Here is a 27,990-nt window from a genome sequence, read left to right on the forward strand (position 1 = left end):
AAATTATATAGCAAGTTGGAAATAAATAAAGAACAGAAAATTCAAGTCTCATGTTAAAAATTTGAAATAGTCAACCAGAGAAAGGCAAAGTTTAAACTGTTTATATTTTCATGTAAAGTACAAAATAAAAAAGTATGTTCTGCTTCGAAAGAAGGTTAAACTTCAAAAATATATTTTTGAAAAAGCAGATTTAAATACTGGGCTAAATTTCTAACTTAAATTTTATGAAGGAAATTTTAGAGTCCAATGAAAGCATGTGATGTGAATAAATAGTGATAGATCAGTGAGTCAGGGGACTTCCCAAGGAGGGACAATTTGGGCTGAGATACAGGAGTTAGATAGGCAGAGACGTAAAAGATGATTATTCTAGACAAGTGTGATAGGCCTTGAAGAAGGAAGAGCTTGATAGAGTCAAGGAAAGATCATGATATCTCTCAATGCATTTGAAGAGAGGAAATTTATCTGTTTTGCTCATATTGTATATCTAGTTTTTAAAGTACAGTTCCTGCTGGCACATAATAAGCCCTTGGCAAGATTTATTGAGTGGATCAAGAATGAATAGATGTTTTGCTGGGAAATGCATGGTATAATTGTAAGTACAGGGATTGCCTGGGTGAAGGCTGCTATCCTCTAACGTTAACCTAAGGACATTAAGCTCCTTAGATAGATGGTAACCTCAGGTTACCTGAGGCTACTTGCAGCCCAGCTTTTCCCCTTCTTAACTACTAAGTATCTGAATGGAGCTTGACCTAGAGACAGTCTGCCCAAAAAAGGCAGGGAAAAAAAAAATGGACGTAGAGTACTTTACCTGAATCTGTTCCTGAGAAGAAAAAGTGAATGTGTGTTATTAAATGTCAGGAATACAACTGAGGTAAAATGAATATAGCCACTTTCTGAAAAAATAATAGCCAAGGGGAGAGTGTTCTGCATTAGAACATATACTGGTTTCTTTGAGGGATCACTGGTGACCAAATGCCAAATGATAATCAGACTTAGAGATTTAATAAAGAAAAGAAATACTGTCTTGGAGCCTGTGGCTTAAGCGGCTAAGGCGCCAGCCACATACACCTGAGCTGGCGGGTTCGAATCCAGCCTGGCCCCGCCAAACAACAATGATGGCTGCAACCAGAGGGTCATTGTGGCAGGCGCCTGTAGTCCCAGCTACTTGGGAGGTGGAGGCAGGAGAATCGCTTGAGCCCAGGAGTTGGAGGTTGCTGTGAGCTGTGATACCAGAACACTGTACCCAGGGCGACAGCTTGAGGCTCTGTCTCAAAAAAAAAAAAAAGAAAGAAAGAAAGAAAAGAAATACTCAAATACTTCCTGTTAGTGGAGCCTCTTTCTTCAAAATCAAGTCTGAATTTCTAAATTGACATAATCTCTTATATATGTTTGGATGCATGGAGGAATTTGTGAAGTAGAAAGAGATGAGGAAGAGGGCGGTTTCCCAAGTCTGTGAAATAAGATTGTAGTAGCCATGGGAGGGACTATTTTATAAGATGTTTACCATAAGACAGAGGTGAAATACCATCTTGCATAAATAAAGAGTAAGACTAACTTTAGGTGACAAGGTGAATGGGAATAGGAAACAGAAGGAAAGAAAATATTTTCAGGGTTATTCTTGAATGCTGGTCTTTCTTCTTTCTTTCTTTTTTTTGAGACAGACCTTCAAGCTGTCACCCTGGGTACAGTGCTGTGGCATCACAGCTCACAGCAACCTCAAACTCCTAGGCTTAAGGGATTCTCTTGCCTCAGCCTCCCAAGTAGCTGCGATTACAGGTGCCCGCCACAATGCCCGGCTATATTTTGGTTGTAGTTGTCATTGTTTGGCAAGCCTGGGCTGGATTCCAACCCGCTGATACAGGACAGGTGGCACCAGGACCTGCTACCTTAGCCCTGGCGGTGTTGGTGCTGCGGCAGCCAGCAGAAGAACCAGCAGGCTGGAGCTAGTAGGCAGGGGGCCCCTAGGAGGCTCCAGTAGCGGAGGGCCAGACAACTGCTGGGAAGACACTGGCTACTTGGTGTCTCTTTCTCAGTGCATTTCTGGCTGAAGGGGAAACCCCACCTTTTCTGGAGGGGGGGGGTGTTATACTTACTTTTACGTAAGTTTTCAAGGCCTGAGAATTCTGGCCCCTGCTGCTAAATGGAAGGCTGAATGTCACTTTAGAGGATCCAGCCTTAAATGTAGTAATTGAGTTCTGGCTTCGCAAGGGGTTACATTTAGGGGGTAGGTCCTCTAAATATATATATACATATATATATATGTACACACACACACACACACACACACACACCCTGAGCAGAGAGCCCAGAGACAGACAGAGCAAGAGAGCTTGTTCCTTGACCTGGATCCTTTGTGCCAGGAGTTTGGCATTTTTTGTATTTGTTTCTGTAAATAAATCACGTCTTACCACTGATCTGTGGTCCGTGGATTCATTCTTCAAATCACCACCAGCTCTGGTGTATGTGGCTGGCACCTTAGCCGCTTGACCTACAGGTGCGGAGCCGAATGCTGGTCTTTTTGGAGCAGTAATAGCTGATAAGTGGTAGAATAACATGTGTACATCATCATACAGTGATTTAATAATGACGCGTGTCTATGTCTGTGTTACTTAAGCTTAAACTTTAGTGAACTCTAATGATATCATGCTGTTGGGGGTTTAATGTGAAGTCTGAGAAATTTATTCCTGGATATCATAAGTCTGTTTCCTTATAAGAAGGGTAAACAGTTGAATTGAGGGGAGTACTTGCCGAAAGTTTGAAGTTGTTTTGATCAGTGATTAAAAAAAAAAAGATATGTCTCCCTCCCAAACAAAAGCCTTCAGAGCTGTGTTGGGAGGGGCGTTAGTTGTCCTAGTAGGGTGAATACTCTCGTTCCTTTAAAATGGAATGTTTCTAAGTATTAAAATTACTATGTTGGGCATCATCAACATCACTTGGCTTATTTCCAGGAGCAGACAGTATTTTCACTACTGCAGTCAATTGATTTGCCATAAAAATTCAAGTTAATAACTTTTTAAAAAGAAAGTTGCATACATATTTCTTATGCCTTTTAAATGAGTTTTAATTACTTTGATTAACATCATTTGGTAATTTTTATTGATATTTAGCATGGAATTTAATAATGCTCTAATTAAAAAGACAAAATCTTTCCCATCCAGGGGCTGTGTATTATTGTGAGTGAATAAACAGATGCTAATAATTAAAAAAAAAGACAAAATCTAAATGTTTTCTTCCAATATCACTTTAAAAGTTTGATCTTTAAAAATACTTTATTGAACAGGTTTTCTTTTTAAATTCATTTTGTAGGACTAATGGATTTTTAGTTTGTTTAGTGGATTTATTTATTTTTTTTTTTGAGATAGGGTCTCACTCTTTTGCCAAGCTAGAGTACAGTGGCATTATCATAGCTCACCTCAACCTCAAATTCCTGGACTCAAGTGATCCTCCTGCCTTAGATTCCTGAGTAGTTGGGACTACAGATGTGTGCCACCGTACCCAGCTAATTTTTCTACTTTTTATAGAGATAGGGTCTGGGCATGTTGCTCAGGCTGGTCTCAAATTCTTGGCCTCACAGTGGTCCTTTCCCTTAGGCCCCCTACAGTACTGGGATTATAGACAGGACCTACCACACCCAGCCTTAGTTCATGTTAACTCAAAGTTTGTCTGCATATTAGGTTGTTTAAAAGCTCAATTAAAAAGTGAAAAGTAGAAACATTTAAAAAACATTTGGAGTTATTTCATAAATCAAAAGAACTATTAAAATAGCCATATTCCAAATCATTGTGTATTTTAAAAGTAATTTTACATATATGGCCTTTCTTTTACCTCTCAGAACTCTATCCTGTGAGATTGATGTGTAGGGGTGGAACAAGGAACACTACTCCATTGAACTAATTTGCAGAAGTCACAGGCAAATAACGTTAAAGCTGGACCAGAAATTAAGAGTTGGTAAAAACTTGGCGAGGGTTTTTTTTTTTTTTCTTTTTTAAAATACAGTTCAGTTGATTGCTTTTGTATATTGTGTTTCTTCATCTTTTTAAAAGTATAATGATAATCTAGTTTAATTCAAATGTAAAAAATATATGCATATATGTATAGAGGTATGTGTGCATACTTACTCATACTCTTACAGGGTTTTATAAGAACGGTTATTATTTGTGTATGTGTGTTTGCAATAGCTTCATTGGATTTCTTGTATAACCAGCAACTCTAGGATGCATGAGCTGTGTCCTCATATGTTACTAGTATGTACATTTAAAATAAGTTACAATAGAGTTTGAAGAAATTATGGAAATGGTATGGGTAAGTCTGAGTTTTTTCAAAAAATATATAGGGCAGAATACAGTTGAGAAGATTTCCAAAGGAATGAAAGAAACAGATAAAATTAGCTCAAAATTTGTTAACTTTCTTCCTTGGTCTAGTTTGCCTTCCAAAATGCCACCCTAGTTGTCTCATTCACGTTACTTAAGCTTTAGTAATATGAATGCTACTCCTCTTTTCACTTCCCATGTCCAAAAAGGTTAAGTTTAAATTCCTCTATGTGCTTTGGAAGGCCCCTCACAGTCGGACATTGAGCTTTTCTCCACCACGTCTTTTTATGTAGTACTTCATATTGTAGCCACATTGAATATCTCACTGTTCCCCGAAATTCATGTCCTTTCATATGCTTTGCATATGTCTGGAACGCCCTCTGACTGCCCAGGCTTATACTAGCTGGCACAGTCCTCTGTGTCTTCCAAGACCTGATTCTGCTGTATCCTCCTATATGGAACATACCAGCTGCCCTAGGGAGACGCTTTCATAGTATATTGTTCGTACCATGATTATAGCATTTACTAAAATGCATTGTAATTAGCTGTTTGTGTATCACTCTATCTTGCTAAACTGGGTGCTCTTGGAGGAGAGAAACCATGTTTATTTTATGCCCTTGTGCAAGGCATGCTTTGTAGGTGATAAATGTGAAAAAATACTGAATAAATTTCTTAGGTGTTTTGCTCACTGTATAGGATGTTTGCCTATAATAATCATTGCGTGCATCGGCTGAAATTCCTCTCACAGTTTCTTTTTGTTTTTTTTCTTTTTGAGACAGAGACTCACTCTGTTGCCCTGGGGTTAAAGGCCATGGCATCACCATAGCGCATAGCAACCTCAAACTCCTGGGTTCAAGCAATCCTCTTGGCTCAGGCTCCTCATGTAGTTGGGACTACAGGTTCCTGACACAACAGCAGGCTAGTTTTTCTATTTTCTTTCTTTCTTTTCCTTTTTTTTTTTTTTTTTTTTTTAATTAAGAGATTGGTCTCACTCTTGCCCAGACTGATGTCTAACTCCTGATCTCAAGCAATCCGCCCATGTCGACCTTCCAGAGTGCTAGGATTACAGTTGTAAGCCACTGCGCCCAGCCTCCTTTCATAATTTCAATAATTATTAACATACTGGATATATTTATTGGATATAGTAAAAAGAATCAAGTTTGTTCTTACATTTCTGAACACACTGACTTCATAGACATTCTCTGGAGTCCTTCTATGCTAACTCCCACTTAAATGTTAATGATGTAATGTATTGTTACTCCCAGAAGTGTTTGTTTAAAAGTGCTTTCTGGGGATGAAAGTGCTTAACTCAAAAGACGAATTAACTTTCAGTAGTGTCACTTGGATAAACAATATGTTTTAAGGATGATTCTCTCAGCCCTAAAGTCACACTGGATAAGCAGGCAGGCAAGCTTCCCCAGACACCTCTGAATTGTAAGCATCTTCAGGGTGGTGTTAACAATAGGAATATATTCTCTTTCTGAGGCTACTCCTGTGAGAGGTTCACCCTCATGGGATAAATAATCTGCAGGTCAGAGTCATGTGGCTTATTTCAGAGTGCTTAGTCTGCCTCACTAGCCACCTAGGAATTTCTTTTTCAAATGTTTAGACCTGGAAATCTGCAATTATTTAAACTAGTTTCCACAAGCCAGTTGTAGATAAGAGTGAATGCTTTTTAGCTGACTTGACATATAAAAACATGGTCTTTCTACTGAAAGCAAAATATTGCAGGAGTCAGATGTTTGAACTCTTTTCAGCCTAGATTACTCAAGAGGAAACAAACACCAAGATTCAGTTTAATTGCTTGTTATTTTGAAGAAGGAAATGTTAATGTGTGTTTTTCTCCCTGACAGGCTGTGTCCAAGACAATATTATTTTGGTGTTTCTGTGGGTCTGTAAGATATTTCCAATGTTCTAGAACTTAAAAACAAGTGGGGATTACAAGTGTAGTTGGGCAGTGGAATGTTTCAAGGCTTATCCAAGTAGTTGTTCTCCTTTTAGGTTGAAGACTTAGCATTATTTGTACTCAAGTCCTATTGATATAATTAGTTTTATTAGAATTTGTAAGCTAATGTATAAGAAAAACACATTTGAATCTAGGCATGGGTTATATAAATATGGAATGTTGATACATACCTATATATGAGTAAGAGTGTGTGTGTGTGCTTAAGTGTGTTTAAATATTAATAAGCACTCTAAAAGGTGGGGTCACACACACAGATGTAGTGTAGAAACAGAGTTTGGGCTCTTGTGTTGGTCTGCCTGTGTTTGAGGCTTTACCACATACTAGCTGGGTGATATTGGATGAAATATTTCCTTATTCTGTGCCTCAGTTTCTTCACGTGTGAAACAGAGGTAATAATGGCACCTGACTCTTACAGAAGTTGTGTTTTAAATTAAATTAATGCATGCCAAGAACTTATAATAATGTTTGACACATAAATGGTCTTAATGTTATTTATTATTTATGTAAATTATTATTGATGATACAGGCGATTTAGAGAGGGGAAATAATTATTTTGAACTCCCCCACCCCCAACTATTTTGAAGCCAAGGCATTCATTAATTTTGTGGGTTAAAATAATAAAATTGTTTCTTTGTCATTAAGAGATTATGGTATAAAGGAGGATATATGTAGGCAGTCTCTAGTTTATTCTTTATGATATACCTTGCATTAACAATTTTTGACTATTTGTAAATTCTTCTCTCTCATGACCATATGTTTGTGGAATATTCTCTACTTTGAAACGTGGATGGCTTGGAAATATATATCTTTTGTTCATTTAGTGTTAGACCTCAATTTTGTCTAATCAGTGTTTGAAAGAAATGGCACTTGGATGGACTTCCTTCCAAGAAAAACACTGGGTGTTTCAGGAAGTGGTCTTAGTGAGTCAGAGGATAATACTTTTTCCTCTGAGTCAGTTTTGAACCTCCTTCATAAAAATAGGCGTGCTTTTACCAAAAGTTCTGCTTTCCAGATCAGATGTTAAAATCATCATTGATACTTGAGCACACCAGCAACAGTGCCCCCTTCATTGCTATTTCTACTCTGTTAACATGGAAAGTCTTACCTAATTATGACGTTAGAAATTTTGATAGATAAATACTTTTTAAAAGTTTCAATTCTATTCTGTACTTGTAAATTAGTTTCTGATTTGCACCAATGTTTGCCTCAGATAAGAGTGGGGTCAGGTGGTCATTTTGGTAATTATGGAGCAATTTATGTTGGTAATATCCACTTTGGTCACTAAAATTCTATGACTTTTATTTTAGCACATGTATATAATGACTCTCTACAAAACAATTTCAGTACAAGGATTATTTTATAAAAGACTGTAGGAGTTTGCCTTACTATGTAAGGAGTTGCAAAAGAATAAATTGAAGTGGTTCTTGATAACTACGTTAAAAAATGTTAAACATGAGAACTGTTAATAATTGCTCAAGGACTACATGTTGTTAATGTTGAGTTGGTCAGGGCAGAATTTTAAAAGGGGGAGGAATTAAAGAATTTACAAATTGCTAGATAGGAAGTAGAAGGTAGGGTAAAGGGCATTTAGGGTAGGGACAGATGCCTGGATGTGTCTGTGCAAGAAGAGAGCGTGGTGGTAGTGAGGGTTTTTATGTAGTACTGGAGAGAATATGGACAACTGGGGACATGATTTAAGGCAAGATTATGATGGAACTTGAATGGTAAGCAGAGAAAGATTTAGTGTGTATATGTAATTGGTTAACATTATTTACTCAAATTGTCACATGTTTCTCCTGAGTTGTATTTGGTTGACTGAAACTGATTTTTACTTTAATGAAATTCACTAGTACTAGTATTTTATTACTAGTATTTAAAGAAAATTTCTCCATTTCTGTTTCTCTGTAATATATCGTTTTTCAGGAAGATTAACAAATAATCAAATAATCTATGTGTGCTTTTGTATATAATACTTATAATAATCTTAATCTCATTTTACAGTGAGTAAACTAAAGCTTAGAGAAGATAATGACTTGTCCAAGGTCACAGAGAGATTTTGGAGGCAGGATTTACATTCAGGGATGTCCATTTTTGCACCGTGTTCTTTTTCACTGGGCCACCGTACCAAAATAAAAGTATTGGAATATACTCAGTAAGCTTTTATTATTTCCAGTAGCTCTGTAAAAACAACTCAGAGGCACGCTCCTTCTCAGCAGAAGTATTACTTTCAGGAATAGGAAAGTGTATTTTGGCTGCTAGGAAATTACCTTGCGGGGATGCTTTCTCGCCTTCTTCTGCTCTCAGAAATAGCGGTAGGACCATTTTTGTTTTCTGAGAATGCATTATTGTTATTTGAGCCTCTATAAAATTTGCAAGGGCAATTGAACAAGTTTAGGGAACATATATGGGCTGTTGCAGATCACCTGTCCTTTGCCCATTTATATTAGTAGATTGATGGTTGTTTTTCATTTTATCTTAAGCATTTAGGCCTAGATTAGTTGGAGTGTTTGATGTTCTATTTTGGCATATAGGACAGTTATTCCAAGACTATGGTACTTTGTTTCATCCTATTTCCTTTATGGTGAGGAAGCAGCCATGTGACTCTTGGCAAAACTGGCCTTCCCTGAGGTTTCTATAGTGCCATTGTGATTAAACACTATTTGTGTAAACACCGAATCTTGACGTATCTCATAAAATTCAAACACTTGTTTCCCAGAAACGAGTGAACATCTACTGGAAAGGAGCAGGTCAGTCCCCAGGAAAGCAAGAAGATTGGCCTTGTTTTCCCAGCTAACTATAATAGTAACGCTACTGTGTGCTTTTATATTCTCTTTGCAGGGCTTTGCAGCAGCTAAATTGTTCTTTTAAAGAGTTGGCAAAGATTTATTTATTTTTCCACTCCATTTGGGGAAACAAGAAAGTTGGCTGTCAATAAGAGAGATCAAGAGGGAAATGTAGGAGGAGAGCGCTATCTCCGGATGTCTGTTTACAGTGAGGATGAAGGTGACTTGGGGGGGATTTAGGGAGTGTAGTTGACATTGGTTGCTCTTTTCCTTGAGTAAGTAGTTCTCGTTAGAAGCTAGAGATGCTAAATATTTTCTAGCTTCAACGAGTTAAAATATTTTCTAAGGTTGGCTGGGCGTGGTGGCTCACGCCTGTAGCCCCAGCGCTGTGGGAGGCCGAGGCGGGTGGATTGTCTGAGCTCAGAGGTTCAAGACCTGTATGAGCAGCAGTGAGCCAGAGTAAGAACCTGTCTCTACTAACAACATCAAAAACAGCCAGCACCGCAGGAGAAAGAAGAAAATCAACAAAAAAGGAGTACTTCAAACAGAAGAATGAACAAGCACACTGAAATTAAAAATAAAAAAAAATTTTTTTTCTAAGGTTTTTATTTTTTATAACATTATTTTATTCTGTCTTATAGGAAGATTTGAAATAAACATCTTCATTTGGCCAAATAATAAAATATTCCAAGTGAATTTTGGTTTTATTGATTACCATTATACAACTAGAAATATGTTCCCACAGAAGAATATTTGTGAACAGTTGTAATAGATGTGACCTTTGCAGAGCAAAAGTCAAAATAATGCCATGCCCTTTAGAATTTTGTAATCCTTTTGACACTCAAGGGCAGCGGTTCTCAACCTGTGGTTGGCAACCACTTCGTAGCAATGAAAATATATCACGGCATTAGGAAGGCTGAGAACCACTGCTCTAGGGTCTTTCTTCTGGTACTATCTTTGTTTTTTTCTTGATACTATTAATATTTCTAACAGTCCTGATCATCTAAAAGCCTTTACTTTATAGACTTCCAGAATCCAGTTGCTTTTCTTTATTTTTTATCAGTAAAACTTGATTATCGGTTATTTTCTATATAATATATGGACTACCATTTGTAATAAATTTGTAGCAAAATAAAAAAAATCCTTGTCAGTTCTTTTTAGATGTTAGGTGATGTGTGATGTTAAGTGAAAAAGTAACTCTGTAACCATTGTTATCTTCTCTGTGGCAAAGTGGTTGAATTTTATTACACGCGTTCTACTTATTAGCTCTTGGGCACTGAGCATGTTATTGAAGTTTATAACTCTCTTAAGTCATCTGTAAAGCCAGAATGATAGTGGTTCCTGCTTCATGGGGTTGTTGTGACAACTAGAAGAAAATAATGCATGTAAGGTGCTTAGAACTGTGCCTGCCACATGACACTCTCTGAATGTGAACTTCCAGTGACGCTGCCGCTGTTCTGCCTCTATGTCCTTCCACTGTCACTGCAATCGGCAGTTAGTAATAGTTCACTTTTCTTTAGTGCACTGATTTTATAAAATCATTTGGCTTATGAGGAGGGATGACATTTATGCTAGCTAAATGATACCCAGTTTATTTAATCAAGAGCTGGAATTGATTTAGAAAAGCTAAAATAAACTTATTTTTATTAGCAACACATTTTAATTATATTAGATCATGCTTCTCCCCCAAGATTTACCTTCTTCAGTCTATAGGCTGGCATTTTTCCCAGTTGCTTAGAGCAGGCGTCCTCAAACTTTTTAAACAGGGGGCCAATTCACTATCCCTCAGACTGTTGGAGGGCTAGACTATAGTTTTAAAAAAAAAAAAAAACATGAACAAATTCCTATGCACACCGCACATATCTTATTTTGCAGTAAAAAAAAAAAAAATGGGAACAGATACAATTCACATCACTTCACGTGGCCCACAGACCGCAGTTTGAGGACGCCTGGCTTAGAGTTAGGAACTATGGGAATGGAAAAAAAAAAGAAATGCAAATGTGGCATTTTTAGCCCTTGTGATAATTCTCTCTTCAAATAGCTTCTTCCTTCTGAACTCAAATAGCCAACTTACCCATACAAATTCATCTTAAATTCCCAAACAAGAATCCACCCAGTGTGATCCAGGGAATGTGAAGGTTTTCTGGTGATTTCTTCCTTCCCCTGCTGATCCAAACACCATTTTAAAACTTATTAATTCACTGTAGAGGGTTGTATTTCTTGTCTGTTTCAATTCCAGGTGCTTAAGTTCAGAAAGGTTATTTTTGGAAAATCGTTTTGGGACCCCACAGTAGATATACTATTGTAAAAAAAGGTCTATTTCTGTCCAAATGGAATAGTAGTTCAACTACTTTTTCTCTTAACTTCCCAACTCATCAAGTCCAGGTTCTTAAAGTCCCTAAAGTTAGTGTTTTATATATTTTAATACAGGATTTTTTCATTTTTGTGTTGTTTCATAGCTATTGTATTTTGTTTATATTCAGACTGTTACCCGAAATAGTATCAATTATAGCATTCTCGTTCTGAATTATTTTTGTGTACATTTCTTTGTCAAGAGAGTACTATTTCTGTGTACCAGTGTTTTCTTTCTACTTTAGGATATAAAATAAAAGTTTATTTTAAATTTTAGAAGTGGGGGAGAGGTAATGTGCGCCAAGTCTTGAAACATTGAAGACACTTTGAACAAATGCACATTCTTTGTTTCAGTGGTTCACTAGTTATCCTGGATTATAAATGGGAATTTCTGAGATAGCATTTTCAGAATGAATCTCTATGTACCATATTTTGTAGAAGTTAATGGCTAGGTTTGACTTATTCTGAGGGTCTATCTTTATAAATGCTATCTATTTTTTCTTTTACTCATTTAGCAGAAGTTATGCTATTTACGAGTTTTCTTATTTCGTGTTGCTCTCCTACTAGTTTATAAGCTCTATGAAGGTAGGAATCATTTCTGTCTTGTTAACTGTGCTCTCAGTATCTAGAGTCACCCTGTTCAGTACAATAGCTATTAGCCATATGTGGTTATTAGTTTAAATTTAACAAAATCTAAAATTATGTTTCTTAGTGGCACTAGCCATATGACAAGTACGCAACACTTGTGCTTAGCTATTGTATTGAGCAGTGCTGATATAGTATAATTCTTTTGTTCTAGAAAGTTCTATTGGACGGTGCTTATCTAGAGCACTGAAGGGCACATACTCGTTATATAGTAAATATATGTTAAATGAATAAATGAATGAATGAATTACTCAGATTGGCTGGTACCAATTAATGTTGAATGATTCTCGTTTGAATAATCATTTATGAAGGTCATTTGAATTCTTAATCAGAGTTGACATTCTCCAGCCACCTTCAAAATACTGGATTAATTACTAGTTTTTTTTTTTTAAGGTATGTAATAGTGGTTAAAAGAACAACTTCTTGTCATTGTCATGGCCAAGTTACCTTTACTTATAATTTTAATAACTCCCATATTCTCATTAAAATGGAAACAAGTTTTTATTACTTCTTAAGGTTATAAGAATTAAGGTGATGCATGTAAAGTGCTTGGCTTAGTGGCGAGCATGCTAAAATACCTAATAAATAAGCATTGTTGTTTTTGCAATAGTAAAATAGTGAGGCGGTGGCTCACAGCTATAATCCTAGCACTCTAGAAGGCCTTCATGGGTGATTTCATGGCTATGAGGAACTTTACTGCTGTTCTTGAGAACTTTCATTGCTATAGTTTTGCAAATATTTTTCAAAGATAATACTAGTCATAATCAAAGCTTATTTTTAATGCCTTTTAAATATGAAAATTAATGGTTGTTATTTTTTTCACATTGGATTTAACTTTTTTCTTTCTTTAATATGTATTACTATGTAAAGTATGTAAACTCTTAAGAAAAGAAAGTTTCACAATATTTTGTAGGCAACTTGGATTTTGAAATTAATGTGCAGGTATCTCAGCCTTTTTTTTTTTTTAGAGTAGCTCAATAAGAATTTGTTCAGCTGTATTCATTTAAATGAACTTTTCTTTGGAAAAAAAAATTAAAAATCTGAATCATCAAAATGAGTAAATTAGAGATTATTTGCCTCAGGATGAATTCCAGGATTTATTTACGCACCCAACTCTATTCTACATTTAAAGCTATGATTTATTTTCTGGAAAAGCAATTAAAGCATGAGTTTTTTTCATGCACAGTATACCCGATGTAGCTGGGAATGTTGCCCCCATTTTTATGCACCATAGTGTTGTTTCTTTTCTGGAATTTGAAAACAGCATTTGTTGTTACAATAACAACAGGCAGTTAAACATATAACTACCAAAATATCAGCTGACTTTCTCTAAAGTATATTTCCTTCATTTTTCTTGTGTAACTTTCACTCTAGTTGTTTTGGTAGGTTTGTTTTTAGTACAAACTTGTACTCATATTTCATGGTCCGCCTGAACATCTTGAGTTCAGAATAGAAGTGACTTGAGATTTTCATTAACAAATACTTGTTTTTTTGTTTTTTTATTGTTGGGGATTCATTGAGGGTACAATAAGCCAGGTTACACTGATTGCAATTGTTAGGTAAAATCCCTCTTGCAATCATGTCTTGCCCCCATAAAGTGTGACACACACCAAGGCCCCACCCCCCTCCCTCCGTCCCTCTTTCTGCCCCCCCACAACCTTAATTGTCGTTAATTGTCCTCATATCAAAATGAGTACATAGGATTCATGCTTCTCCATTCTTGTGATGCTTTACTAAGAATAATGTCTTCCACTTCCATCCAGGTTAATACAAAGGATATAAAGTCTCCATTTTTTTTAATGGCTGAATAGTATTCCATGCAAAGAGACAACCTACACAATGGGAAAGGATATTTGCATATTTTCAATCAGACAAAAGCTTGATAACTAGGATCTATAGAGAACTCAAATTAATCCACATGAAAAAAGCCAACAATCCCTTATATCAATGGGCAAGAGACATGAACAGAACCTTCTCTAAAGATGACAGACGAATGGCTAACAAACACATGAAAAAATGTTCATCATCTCTATATATTAGAGAAATGCAAATCAAAACAACCCTGAGATATCATCTAACCCCAGTGAGAATGGCCCACATCACAAAATCTCAAAACTGCAGATGCTGGCGTGGATGTGGAGAGAAGGGAACACTTTTACACTGCTGGTGGGACTGCAAACTAGTACAACCTTTCTGGAAGGAAGTATGGAGAAACCTCAAAGCACTCAAGCTAGACCTCCCATTTGATCCTGGATTAACAAATACTTGTTAATGTTTAGATAATCGAAATATGCTACAGAAAAATGGCAGAGGAAGCATATACATCACGTTTCACTTTCTCTAAATAAAACTATAGTAAAAGGATTTTAAAAATGTAGCAACCCAGTTAGACAAAGGGACTTTGGAAGGCCTGTGGGTAATTGTGACTAACCTGGAAGTCCCGGGAAGCTGAAACCTAAGCTGCCAATGAGAGACTGAGAAGCAACCTGATTTCCACTTCAGAATCTCTGAGAGAATCAACAAAGAGGGTGAGGCTGAAAACAGGAGGAGCAGGGATGGGGTGTTTAAAGTGAACTTAGATCCCCATGCCTCCTCATCCTCCAGTAGGACTTTTTTTTTTTTTTCTTTTGCAGTTTTTGAGCGGGGCTGGGCTTGAACCCACCACCTTGTCGGCGGGGACCCTACTCCTTTGAGCCACAGGCGCCACACAGGACTGGTAGTTTATTCTGTGGAGGATGTGAACAGAGAACTCTTTCACTTAGGGTGCCAAGGCACTGGAGAGTGGAAGATTAGGAGAAATGCTTACTAAACAGTGAGAAACCTCCAGCTCAGTTTTGTCACCTATTGACAAAATTTTGGCCATCAGCTTTATATTCTCCAGGTGTGAAATGGGAGGATGCCTCTTTGGAAAAGCTGATTAGTCAGAGCTATGTATGCTTAAGGTAGGAGTCTCCCAGCAGGACTGTTCTTCAGTGGGGGGAACGTGTTCACAGGCCTCACCCAGCTTCCACGGACTTTCTTATCAGCTTTATGGTGCTTCATTTTCAATATGAGTAGTGACTAATGATCACCAGACATTTGAAGGATTCAGAAACCAAAACAAGCCTGATGAAAACAAGGAAACTGGCAGAAATAAGAGATAATCAAGGAAGAAGAAAAGTTTGAAATAGTTTCATTGATATTCTCAGAAAGATCAGAATATATATACTGCAATCAGAAAATAAGACCAGTTATTAAAAACAAAGGAACATTTAGGGCACAAAAATGCACTCCTAGAAATTGCAAGTTGATAGAAAAAATAAACACAAAATAATTTTTGAAGATAAAATGGAGGAGGCCACCCAGAAAGTAGGACACGAATGAAAAGTACAAGAGAAAAACCCAAGAAAGGTAGTAACTTAGTCCAAGAAGTCCTCCTCTGAGCAATTGAATTTCATAGAAAAAAGATGTAATGAGGAAACTATCAAAGCAACAATGAAAGAATAATGATTTTCAAGTTTGAAAGGCCTATTGAGTTTAGTATGTTGAATTAAAAAAAAAACACACCATATCATAATGTGTAGAATCAGAATGGTTTCTGACATTCAGCAGCGGCATTGAAGACAGAAAGGGCAATGGCCCTAGAATTCTGCAGCAAAAACACCTTCTGATTTACAAGTTGAAAACCAGACAAGCTTTTGATCGCGCGTAAAGGTAGATACATTTTAGTCATGTATGGCTTTCAAAATTTGCCTTTTTTATAATCCTTCTTAGAAAGTTCCTGAAGTATGTATCCTACCAAAATAAAAAAAAAAATAAAATCATGAAGGAGAGACACAGGATCCAGGAAGCAAGGGCTCCAGAGAGGAGAAGGATGAAAGGGGTGCACGGGCTGATGGTAAATTGGGGTCCCGTGATGAAAGTTGTGCACGAGCCTGGGAGATGAAGACAGTAATTGTTTCAGGGCAGAGCAGGAAAATGGGGGGTCTGGAAGGGTGCCCCTAAAAGAGAAAGGTGGTAGAATAATGGTAGAATTATCCCTTTGTGATACAGATTCTCACTTCATGTCCAGCTTTGTCCATCATTACTTCCTACCCTGTACGTCACTCTTGAATAATTCCGAACTACGGGTGCTTTCCTGAGTGTACAAAGCCCTATCTTGAGTTTGCTCTTCCCTTTTCTCTTCTGGCTTTCTCAGCTCCTGCCCCACAGGCTGATGGAATGCCCTCCCCTTCCAGCCCCAGGGGCTCACCTTACATACTGGCCCTCTCTCTGCTTGTCACGTTGTGCTATACGTGATCCCTTCGATGTCTCTCCCTGACTATACTGTACATTTCTAAAAGTCTTTATCTTGCTTTCTTTAGTTCAGTCCTTCTTTGAGAGTGATTTTGTTCTCTAGATAATCCCTAATCTATTTCCCCGTGGACTTGATACTTTGCTGTTCTTGACTATAATGTGCTCTTTTCTCAAAGATCCTTTGTTTTTTTCCTCTAAAATTTTTTCATAAGATAGGAAAGTTTTCAAGGGAAGTTTGTTAGTCCTGGGTTTTCTGTGAGTGGATGAGATGCTGGAGATTTGTTCTCTTTGTAGCAACACCTACTGACAATCTGGGATGTTTTTTGTATTTGGTCACGTGCGGACAGTTACTGGACTTCATTCTGTCGTTTGATTTTGATAACTCTCTGTTGTGCCACTTCCTACAATGCATTAGGACTGCTGCCTCCATTCTTGAAGATAAAAGAGAAACAGTTTGAAAGGAGTGCATTTTTATCTTTGTGAACAAAATGTTAAGAAGCATAGAATAACAGGGATAAGGAGCAGTTGAGAAGGATTTGAGAGTTTCACAGTATCAGCTTAGTCATGAACTTTCTAGAGACTTACAAACTGGTACATGTTGAACTTGATGTACTCTGATACCTAAAGAAATACATAAAATATTTTCTTAGAGCAAATACCTGCTCTCGTACGATCATTATGCTGGCAATTGAATCTATAAAACCATGGATTGCTAAACAGAATAGACAAATTGAAATAGTAATCCTTGATAAGATGTGATACCTCTGTGTTATCAAAATAACGTTTGAGTAGTCTGTCAGGCAGGAGAGATCAAGTTGAGATAAGAAATAGCATTTTCTTGTAAAATCTTTAAGTACTTTAGGGGAGTGTAAGCATGTGCATTTATAATATACTAGAGAGCTTTATTTAACCTTTTTAAAAATACAATTCCATTGTTTTTTAGAAATCCCCATGTGGTTTAACAATTAAGTTTTTACTTTCAGTAACCTTGGGGAAGATAAATTTATGACTTAGAAACAGGGGATGAGTTCAGTGCGGCAGCTGCCTAAAGGTGGCACTTCCTACCGTATAGGTTGCAGGCATGTATAAAAAAAAGTATACATTTTATGAAACATTGATCCTCTTAAGGAGCTGTGCTGAAAATGCAGAGTGAATCACCTGCAGTACTTTGTTTACCATTGACGTCCTTTGCTCTAGGTAACACAGAGGAAGGTAATCATGTGGTGACAGGGTGGTTAAATATTAAAATGTTATATCTCATCTGTGGGTTAGAACTCTTCTAACTGTACCTGTGATGTTTTATGATTTACTATTTTTAGAGCCCATTTAATACATCAGACTGAAATTTGAATTCAGGAGTTTCAATCTCATTAAGAATAGTTTAACTCGGGCGGCACCTGTGGCTCAAAGGGGTAGGGCGCCGGCCCCATATGCCAGAGGTGGTGGGTTCAAACCCAGCTCTGGCCAAAAACTGCAAAAAAAAGAAAAAAAATTTAACCAACGTTTCTTCTTTCCTCGGACCTCCCATAACCCACACCTGGCCTTTGCTAATCACCATTCAACACTCAATTTCCAGGAGTTCAATTTTTTTTTTTTTTTTTTAGGTTCCGCAATGTAAGTAAGATCATGTGGTAATTGTTTCCCTGTGCCTGGCTTATTTCTCTTAAGATTGGGCATAAAGTTTCCATCAGGCAGGAGGAAAAGTTCTGGTGATCTATTGGACATCACGGTGACTATAGTTTATAATACATTGCATATTTAAGATAGCTAACAGATAGAATTTTAAACATTTTGACCACAAAAATAAGCTAAATATTTGAGGTGATATGCTAATTAGCCTGATTTGATCATTCCGTAATGTATGCATTTATCAAAACATCACATTGTACCCTATAAATATGTATAATTAGTAGTTGTCAATTAAAAATAAAAACCTTAAAATAAGAGGTGATTGAGGGCGGTGCCTGTGGCTCAAAGGAGTAGAGTGCCAGCCCCATATACTGGAGGTGGTGGGTTCAAATCCAGCCCTGGCCAAAAATTGCAAAAAAAAAAAAAAAAAAATAAGAGATGGTTGATGGTTTTAGAGGACGTTTTTCTGTCTTCCTAGATTATGTCAGGCCCTGGTAGCCTGACATTTGCCTTTGTAAAATATATTGAATTATCCTTATTTAGCAGATGGTGCTATCATAGAAAAAAGATATTTAGCTTTGAAAATATATCATAATTGGTCCTAATTTTCTCAGTGGCTTTTTTGTTGCCTGTCATGTCACTCAATGACATGAAATTTAATTTAGGAACCTTCTAAGGTTCATAGCATATCAGTGAATACTAGCCCTCAAGGCTGATTTACAAAAAGTAGAGATTTGGGGAAAAAAAAAAGTTGGTGGGATGGGCTGGATTTCTTCTCATTCTAAAATGTTTACTGAAATGTTTTCAGTTGAGAACTGAATTCACAGAAAAAAGTCCAGTTTTATTCTTATCCTGGGAGAAAATATCCACAGCGAATATTCTTTCTCTTCTGGGAATTTTATACCCAACATCCAACAACTTTTTGCTTCTGGGAAAACTTGAACTTCCTAGATGATGTTTATTTTTTTTTTAAAGGCCAAATAGAAATGATTTATTCATCGAAATGTAACTGACTTAGAGGGTACAAAGAATTTCACTTGATGTTTATTTTTTAACATTCTGATTATATTGTGTTCATGTTAGCCCAGGATCTCTTTCATGTCCTTTCTCTTGCCTCTTTTTTTTTTTTAAGCTGTATTCTATTCCCAGCACTTAACTGAAGCATAGCTCAGTTCTTATCTGAATCTCCTGAGAAAGGAGTTTATAGGGAAAAATTAATCATGAGTTTCTAGTCTATGAATCTGAGCCCTTCTGTTTTGCTTTTCTATCATTTGGTTTAATAAAAAAATACAAGAGGTAAATAAATAGGGGAGAATAGACAATTATGTCATACAGAAGAATTCCAAATAATTCATGCAGGTACTTTTTCCCTGAGGAGGTAGGGTATAACTCTCTATCCTTTGCTGAACATAGTGACTTCCTTCCAAAGAGTACTGTGTGCTGTAAGTGGGGGAAGTCACTTTATAGTGGGGAAGCCTGACAGATACTTTCCCAGTCAGGGATTGAGGTTAGCATAAACAAGGATAAATCATTCTAATAGCGTGTGCTCTTGAGATGCTGTATAAGAATGACGTGTTACCTCTCTGATCTTCCTTCCCCAGATCTCTAACTCTAGGCTAGTCATGAGAAAAATATCAGCTAAACCCCACTTGAGGGACTGCTGCAGAATAACAGAATATTACTAAATGTCAGTATCATTGTCCTGGGTTGAACTGTGATCCCTTAAAAGATATGCTCACATGCCCCACCCCGACCCCTGTTCCTATGTGTGTAACCTCATTTGAATAGAGACTTTGCAGGTGTAATTAAGATGAGGTCATACTGCATTGCAATAAACCCCAATCCAGTGACTGGCATCCTTAAAAGAAGGAGGAAGTTTGGGAGCAGGTACACAGGCACAGAAGGCAAGGTGAAGATGGATAAGGAATGTCAAGGATTGCCAGAGGAGGCAAGGAAGGACTTCTCCCAGAGCCTTCACAGAGAGCCTAGCCCTTTGGATACTTTGATTTCAGACTTCTAACTTCTAGAATTGTGAGAGAATAAACTTCTGTTCTTTTAAGCAGCACAGTTTATGATAATTTGTTAAGGCAGCTCTAGGAAGCTATACCATCATTAAAAGCCTGGAGCGTCAGAGGACTGGTCCCAGTGTGAAGGAGCCTAGTGAGACGTGAGAACTAAGTGTAATGTGTTACTTGTGGGTAGGATCCTGGGACAGAAAAAGACATGAGGTAAAAACCAAGGAACTTGGAATAAAGTATTGACTTCTGTTAATAACGAAATATTATTGGTTCATTAATTGTTTCAAAACACCATACTAATGTAAGATGTTAAAGAAATGGGAACTTTACTGTCTCCCTACTTTTCTGTAAATGTAAAGTGATTCAAAAATTTTATTTAAACCCCCCTCCAGAATTTAGCTGCCGTTTTAATTGGACCCCATTGCATGTTCTGAAGTAAATGGCAGTCTCTTGAAGGGTGGTGCCAGTGGTGATGAGCAGGCACCCGACCTGCTTTTCCTGACTGGTTTCATCATAGGACGCTGTTCAGTCAAAAACTATCAGTGATAAGGTACATTCTCCTTTGAAAGTCAATTTGTTGTAGTAGTCATTCTGTACAGCTGTACGTAAGTCCACTGTTAATTATGGAACCAATACGATCAGGGAGATGTACACTTTCTGATAACAGGTTTGAGCCTCTATGAGCAAGGCATATGTGAAAAGGAAAACTCATACAGAAAACAAATATATAGAGACTTCGTGAAAATTCCTCACGTCCTTTGTGAAACTTACTGAAAACCTTACTTCAAGATCTAGTCTGACCACCACTTCTCCCCACACCCAACTAGCCAAAATTGGAGTTGAGGAAGCCAGTAGTAGAGATTGAGAAAATTTATTTTGTCTCTAAACTTTATTCCCTTTCATAACATATTTTTATTTTGTTGGAAAACTCCAGCTTTCCCTTTTTTCTTTTAATATATAATTAATTGTAATGGAAAAAAATGCAGTGGTCCTGGCAAATGTGTGAGTATTCCATACTATTTAAGGTGAAATGTTTAAAATAACACTCCTTTATCTTTTGAAAATGTTTCAACTATGATAAATTAATCCTAACAAATACAAATGCATATTTAGATTTTTAGCCAGGGAAAAATTTGGTATTACTCAAAGCATTCAGGTTAACTAATGCATATTGCTATTATAGTTAAAAGTAGTTTTTAATATGTGGCGTTTTTAGACCTGATGGTATTTTTTTCCACATTCTTCAGAGAACAGCATATTTACATAGCAATAAAGCTACTCCACAAAAAAAGTAGAACTATTACTGATATAATATTTCTTTCCCTAAAGCAAATTCTCTTCCAAATACTGGCATTTTTTAATACTTTAAGAAACACTGTTGACTAAAATAAAGGATATCATTGAGCCACTCACAGTGAAAGGAATGGAAAATTTGGGAGACTATATGGGAAAACTAGCAGTATAACTGGAAGAAAATGGAATGTAAGTCGGTCAGATCAGAGTTTGACTCCTACTTCTAATACTAGGTCCCGTGTAACCACTTAGGCAAATGACTTAACTGCCTTGAGGCTGTTATTTTACTTCAAAATGGAGCCAATAATCTCATAACGTTGTTCTAAGGATAAAATGAGGTTTTAACATGCCATATGAAGTGGGGAAGCCTTGAATTTTCTTTTATATTTTCTCTCGCCTTTGTGTTCTCGACCTGTGATGTAACAGGTCAGACTGCTACTGTTCCGTCATTCATTGCACTATGTGATTTTATGGAGTTGAAATACTGCACAAATGGCACCTAGTCTCAATTTCTTCATCTATAAAATGAAAATAAAAAATATACTTTCTTCAAAAATTAATGTGAAGATTAAATAAGATAATGAATAGAAGATACATAGCATGGTACCTGATGTAGGGTGAAAGCTCAGTGAAGAGCAGTTTTTAAAAGAAGTTAGCATATTTTCCCAAGTCAGCAGAGTATGAACAGTCTTTTGAACGGAGGTATTAGTACTTTTTCATCTGAAGCATAGCATCCAGTAGTTCAGGTTGTGGATGATGTCATCATAGCAACTCAGGGATTTGAAACGAATTGAAGGGATATGCTCAGAATAGTGATAATAGGCACACATGGCTCTTCCCTGTGTTGGGCCTTCCTGTGAAGTCTTTCACAATGTCAAGCATATAATTAGTGCTAATGTGTTCTTTTATTCTTTTGTAATAAGTATTTTTCTTCAGCCAGTTGTTAAGCCAACAGCATTCTGAGTTGATCATAGACTTTTCTTAAAATTATATACTAACTTATAAATAGCCTAAGAATTTTCTCATAATTATATAAAAAGAGGAACTAAGTTCATTATTTTAAGTAATTACAGTATGTTGATTTAAAGAGATATAATTATTTTATTTAGGCTGGGCACAGTGGTTCGCTATGGTCCATAATCCCAGCACTTTGGGTGTGCAGGAAGATTGCTTGAGGTCAGGAGTTTGAGACCAGCCTGGGCAACATAGCAAGACCCTGTCTTAAATTTTTTTAATAAATAAAATTGTAATACTTTGTCAACATTGATATTGGCCTTGAGAAAATGCTATATTCTTAATATGGCCTAGAAATTATTGTGGTACCTTCATAATCTTAATCACTATTAATATTACCATTACAACAGCTGTTCTTAATAGTTTTCTAAGTTTAGTCACATATTAAAAACTCTTTATTTACTTAACATGAGACCAAATCACATGGAAATATACATGTTAACATCTTTACTGGTGGTATTTATAAGAGGTATTAAAAGGGGGTTGTCTAGAAGACATTGCAGGAGACAGCATGTGTGATGGTTTAAGATACTTAAAACACATGATTTGATTTTATTTATGTTTTAAGCAAAATCATTGGGAGACAATGTCACGGAGTATTGATAGAAATTAAATTTCAGTGGCCTTTTAGTTAAAACCTTAAATAATGATAATACCCCTTTCCTTTTGGTTATAACTTATATGGGGAGACATACATTAAATTAAATTGAAATTTATATATAGATACTTCAAGATACTTTGTCCTACCCAAATAAATAGTTTAACGAACCAAAAACTTTGTGAAATTTTCTGAGAACAAGTCATTTGAAGGACAGCTCAGTATGCAGAAAGCTCCTAGTTGTGTGGTAGCAAGATTGAGTTGGTGGTTTTATAACAAGGCGTCAGGACTCATTTATCACTTTGAAAATTGATACCAGATGCAAGCAAGAACAAAGAAAAGGGAATCTAGAATTTTATTTATTTTTATATTCTGGGATCTTAAAACTTTCAAATATAAATTTAATTGTCTGATATAGCCTTATTTTAGCCTCATTTATTTCTTACATTGATTTTCATACATTCTATTTACTTAAGTATAGTGTTTAACATTTTTGGTATATTTAACTTAGATCTTAAATTTATCATTTTTAATCTTTTAATTGCCAAAGAATGTTATTTTCTGTAGAAAATAGAATAAAATTGTGGTATCTATGACTTATTGAAAGTATTTTCATAAGTAAATTGATGATCTTAAAACCAAACACAAATGACCCTTGAACAAGGTGGGGTTAAGGTGCTGAACCCTCCAGCTGAAAATCCACATATAACTTTTGACTCTACCAAAATTTAACTAATAGCTTACTGTTGCCCTGAAGCCCTACTGACAATATAATCAACTGATTGATACGTGTTTGGTATGTTGTATACATCATATACCACATTCTTATAGTATAAAGTTAAGCTAGAGAAAAAAATGCTGTTAAGAAAATCGCAAATCATAAGGAAGAGAAAATGTATTCATCATTCATTAAGTGAAAGTGGATCATCATAAAGGTCTTTGTCCTCGTTTCTTTCACAACAAGTAAGCAGAAGAGGAAGGGGAATTAGTTTTACTGTCTTGGGTGTCAGAGGCAGAAGAAAATCTGAGTATAAGTGGACCCACATAGTTCAAATCTGCGTTGTTCAACGGTCAAATGTCATTAGAAGTTTTATGATAATTTTAGTGTATACTTTTATTTATTTATTTTATTTTATTTTTTGAGACAGTCTCACTTTGTCACCCTTGGTAGAGTGCTGGTGTGTTATACCTCACAGCAACCTCAAACTCTTGGGTCAGGCTCAAGCAATTCTCTTGCCTGAGCCTCTTGAGTTAGCTGGGATTACAGGCGCCCGACACAATGCCCGGCTATTTTTTTTAAGAGATGGGGTCTTGTTCTGGCTCAGGCTGATCTTGAACCTGTGAGCTCAAGCAGTCTACCTGCCTCGGCTTCCCAGAGTGCTAGGATTACAGGCACGAGCCACCGTGCTGGCCCTAGTATATACTTTTAGTATAACTAAGTACTTACTTTGGTATAATTAACTGCATTTTTCTTCAAAAGCGATGAGAGATTTGTCTCCTTAGTATTTAATTTGCTCTGGCAAAAACCCCTAATTTTTCAGTAACGATTATTCTTTTAAATGATGTATCTGGTTTATATAGGTGTAAATTGTATATGTCATTTAAAAGCCTAAAGGAGAAAAGACAAATGTTTGTAATTGTTTACTTTGCAAGATATGTGCTGTAATTGGTATATTTAAATATTTGCGAACCTCCATACTGCCGCATGAGCAACTGTGACAAGTGAAACTATTATTGCCAAATGAGAAAAGTTTCTATATTTAAAATTCAGTGTAACAAATTGACATTTTCTATTCCCTTTCCTAATGTTCTCTTATTCTAACAGATCATTCTTTTAAAACAAAACACAGACCATGAATTTACTGTCATGAAGAATTAAACATGAAAAGATGAGATGCTGTGGCTATCACTTTTCATTAAAACCAGCTGCTGTGGTTTTAAAATGCAAACCAGATCGAAATCAGCACAAACCCCGGGGGTTTAATTCATATACTGAATGAACCAGCTTGTTTTGAAAGACCACTTCTCTCTCCCTTTTTTTTTTTTTTAACTCTGAAGAAACTTGCAAGTCTGTCTCATTATTTGATCTTTATTTATATTGGCACTGTGAGCTAGAAAGACCAGAATCAACAATTATCTCTATTTCACTGATGAGAATATTGAGACAGAGGCTTGACTTGCCTAGGCCAATTAGTGCCAAGGATAGTGTTAGAATTTCAGGCTTCTGTTAATGCCTGTATCTTAACCCCATTAGCTCTAGATCCATAATACTATTCCAGGCCTCTGTCCTGGCCCCAATTCTCTAATGTAGCAATGATGTGTTCTAGTTAGATCCTATAAGCTCATGAGAACTAATTGTGAAATACTGAAAATTTTTGTAAGCTACTGTTAATTCATTGACTTGAAATCAGCCATGATGGGAGTATTTCTACTATGGAAATAAGCACTACAAATGAGCTCCTCCCTCTTGCTCTATCCTGAGAATTGATTTGCTAGTACACTACTAATTGTGTCTAAATATAAATTTAAGAAGGAAAACACAACAATAAAAACAATACAGTGTAATATAAATAAGTGTAATTTTTAAAGTGCAGTATTTATCTAGGGTAGCACAGGTATGTATTTCTTTGCTTCTTAAATTAAAAACTTTTAAGAAGCAGGTAAATACAGACAACACTAGCAGGAAAATGAGTTAAACTTGAGGGCTTTGAAGACCATTCTTAACTGTTCTGTAAGAACTAGGTCAAGTCCTAGCCCTTCAGAAAATTTCTGGCAGTCTTCATGGCTATTTCCTTCTCTGAACCTCCAGTGGATTGAAAGTAGAGCCACATACTTTTTGGGATTTAATTACTTACTGTTTATTTCATAATAATTAATTTTGTTTTCATAAAAATACAGTAAACTCTTTGAAAAATAGGACATGGACTTTCCTTCTTTCTTTCTTTTGGATAAATATTTAATGAACACCTATTCTGTGACTGGCGTTCTTCTTAGTACTTGCAGAAGTTATCAAACAAAAATTCCTGTCTTTTTGGAGCGAATAGTGTAGTTAAGTCAGGAATTAATTTAAATAAAGGAAAAGTCATGCATGCAGTTAAGTACTTCAAAAAGTTGTTTATAGTATGAAGAGTGTCTTGATGGTGAATTTAATACATTCAGGAAGGTCAGTGAAAGCTTTCTCAAGGGCACTATAGTTGAATGGGAGATCTGAAGAATGAGAAAGAATTAATTTGAAATTACCAGGTCTTGAATATCATTTCTGTAGGTAGGCTTTCTATGCCCTCCCAATCTGAATCAAGTTCTCTTATCACATGTTCCCATCTTATGATGAATTTTCCCATTGTAATAGCAACCACAATGTTTAATTTTATGTTTATTCATTAAGTGTCTCCTCCTACCAGCTAGACTGTTGGGTCCATAGCTGGTACCTTGTCTGGCTCCCCTGGGTAGTACCAGTATTTTTCATAGTACTGACACTTGATAGTCACTCAGTAGTAGCTAGTGCTTCTATTAGCAACTGTGTCCTTGTCTTATCATAAAGCTGGGTTATGTCCCAATTCTCAGTTAAATTTTATATGAAAAGACAAAAGTCAGAAAAATAAGACAGGATCTGGAATGGTTCAGTGACACAGAACCCAGGAAGAACAAAATATCCAGGAGTGAATAGATGTAAGACTGTAGCAGTGTTTCATCTAGAAGAAAGAAGAGACCGTTCCAGTTAGCAGTAAGGAAGTTTTACTTATTATTTAAAGGAAATTTGTTCAATTTGTGACATAGATTTTAAAATGATTTCTGAAGTTAAAAGTCTGGTATTTATTTTTAGACTTATTTTCTTGTGAAAAGTAAAAAGAATCTTTAAATGAACACAGTTTTAAAAAAAAAAAGTATCTCGTGTTGTCAAATGTGCTTTGAAGGAAGGAAGAAATACAAGAAGGAAGGGAGGGAGGAAGGAAAAGGACATGTAGGAAAAAGGACTGGAAGGTAGTTAAAGGACTTTAATGGTGCTCTTTAATGACAGGACTCTCGGTAATACTTTTTCCCTTCTACTTTTCTGTATTTCTCAATTTTTTCATTTAATGACTATAATTTCGTAATGAAACAATGAACAAAATAACATCTTATAAAATTGACAGTTGATTATATTTCAGCAGAATGTAGAATAATTCTGTAAACTTGGAGGATTCATAACTATGTTTTAGATTTTTCTTTTACTCACCTAAACTTGCTTACAATTTTATTAATGCTAGATGCCAATTGAATTTTTTTTTTTTTTTACATGTTCATCTGTGTGTGTCTCTGGAGCCTGAGTTCTTTAAGGGTAGAGATGTTTATCTTAGTATTTCCACATCATTCCTGTCAATAACACATATTTGTTGAATGAATAACTTTTGAAACTGCTTGCTTTTATTGCCTTTAATCTTTGTACCTTTCCTTTTTTAGAACATAGGTGTGAAAGGCACAATGAATGGTCATATTTCTAATCATCCCAGTGGTTTTGGAATATACCCATCTCAAATGAAGTAAGTTGAAAGGTTTATATTTGATTTGTTTTGGGGGGGCTTTGATATGGTGGCTTCGATTTGGTTGTTTTGATTGTTTAATATCTTTAATGAAATAATTAGCTTCTTTATATAGTTCATTCCTCATTAATATGTAATAACTTTGTATTTCTAACACACATTATCATTAGAAGTTTACTGTATCTGTTAAGAATAAGATGGTAAAGTAAACATCAGCCCAGTGATAATGATCTCATAGTTGGAAGATGTTTCATTCTGGTAGTTTATTTGCTTTTTAGAGTCAAAAATAAATTTCAGAGCTTTGAGTTTCTCCACAGCATTCTATTGTTGTTCATAAAATACTCACATTTGTCATTTAGCTAAGACAATCAAGATATTTAGTGTAGTGTCAAACAAGTAAAGACTGGGCAAACAAACAAAATAATCCCAGTGTCTCTAGGTATAATTTGAAGTCACAACCCTGATTTAAGTGGCCCTTGTCCTACACCTTGTATGAACTTTATGGACACCCTGTATATGGTACTAAATGTTGTTATTTGATATTGGCTGTTGTGGTGTACAAATCATTCTTCATTTTTCAGAACAGA

The 27,990-nt window shown here is 36.1% G+C and overlaps 1 protein-coding gene across 4 annotated transcripts in view; it reads left to right on the forward strand.

Annotated features, from left to right (window-relative positions):
* The window catches only part of EPS8 (epidermal growth factor receptor pathway substrate 8), a 167,888-nt gene that overhangs the window by 74,921 nt on the left and 64,977 nt on the right, over positions 1-27,990 (forward strand). For all 4 annotated transcript variants that reach the window (XM_053555723.1, XM_053555725.1, XM_053555726.1 and 1 more), the window contains one exon: positions 27,324-27,403. In XM_053555723.1, coding sequence (XP_053411698.1) covers positions 27,345-27,403 — 59 coding nt within the window. In that variant the 5' untranslated portion in view covers positions 27,324-27,344. The remainder of the gene's footprint in view (positions 1-27,323; positions 27,404-27,990) is intronic.

This window comes from Nycticebus coucang, chromosome 12 (genome assembly GCF_027406575.1).
Source record: "Nycticebus coucang isolate mNycCou1 chromosome 12, mNycCou1.pri, whole genome shotgun sequence".
Classification (NCBI taxonomy): Eukaryota; Metazoa; Chordata; class Mammalia; order Primates; family Lorisidae; genus Nycticebus; species Nycticebus coucang.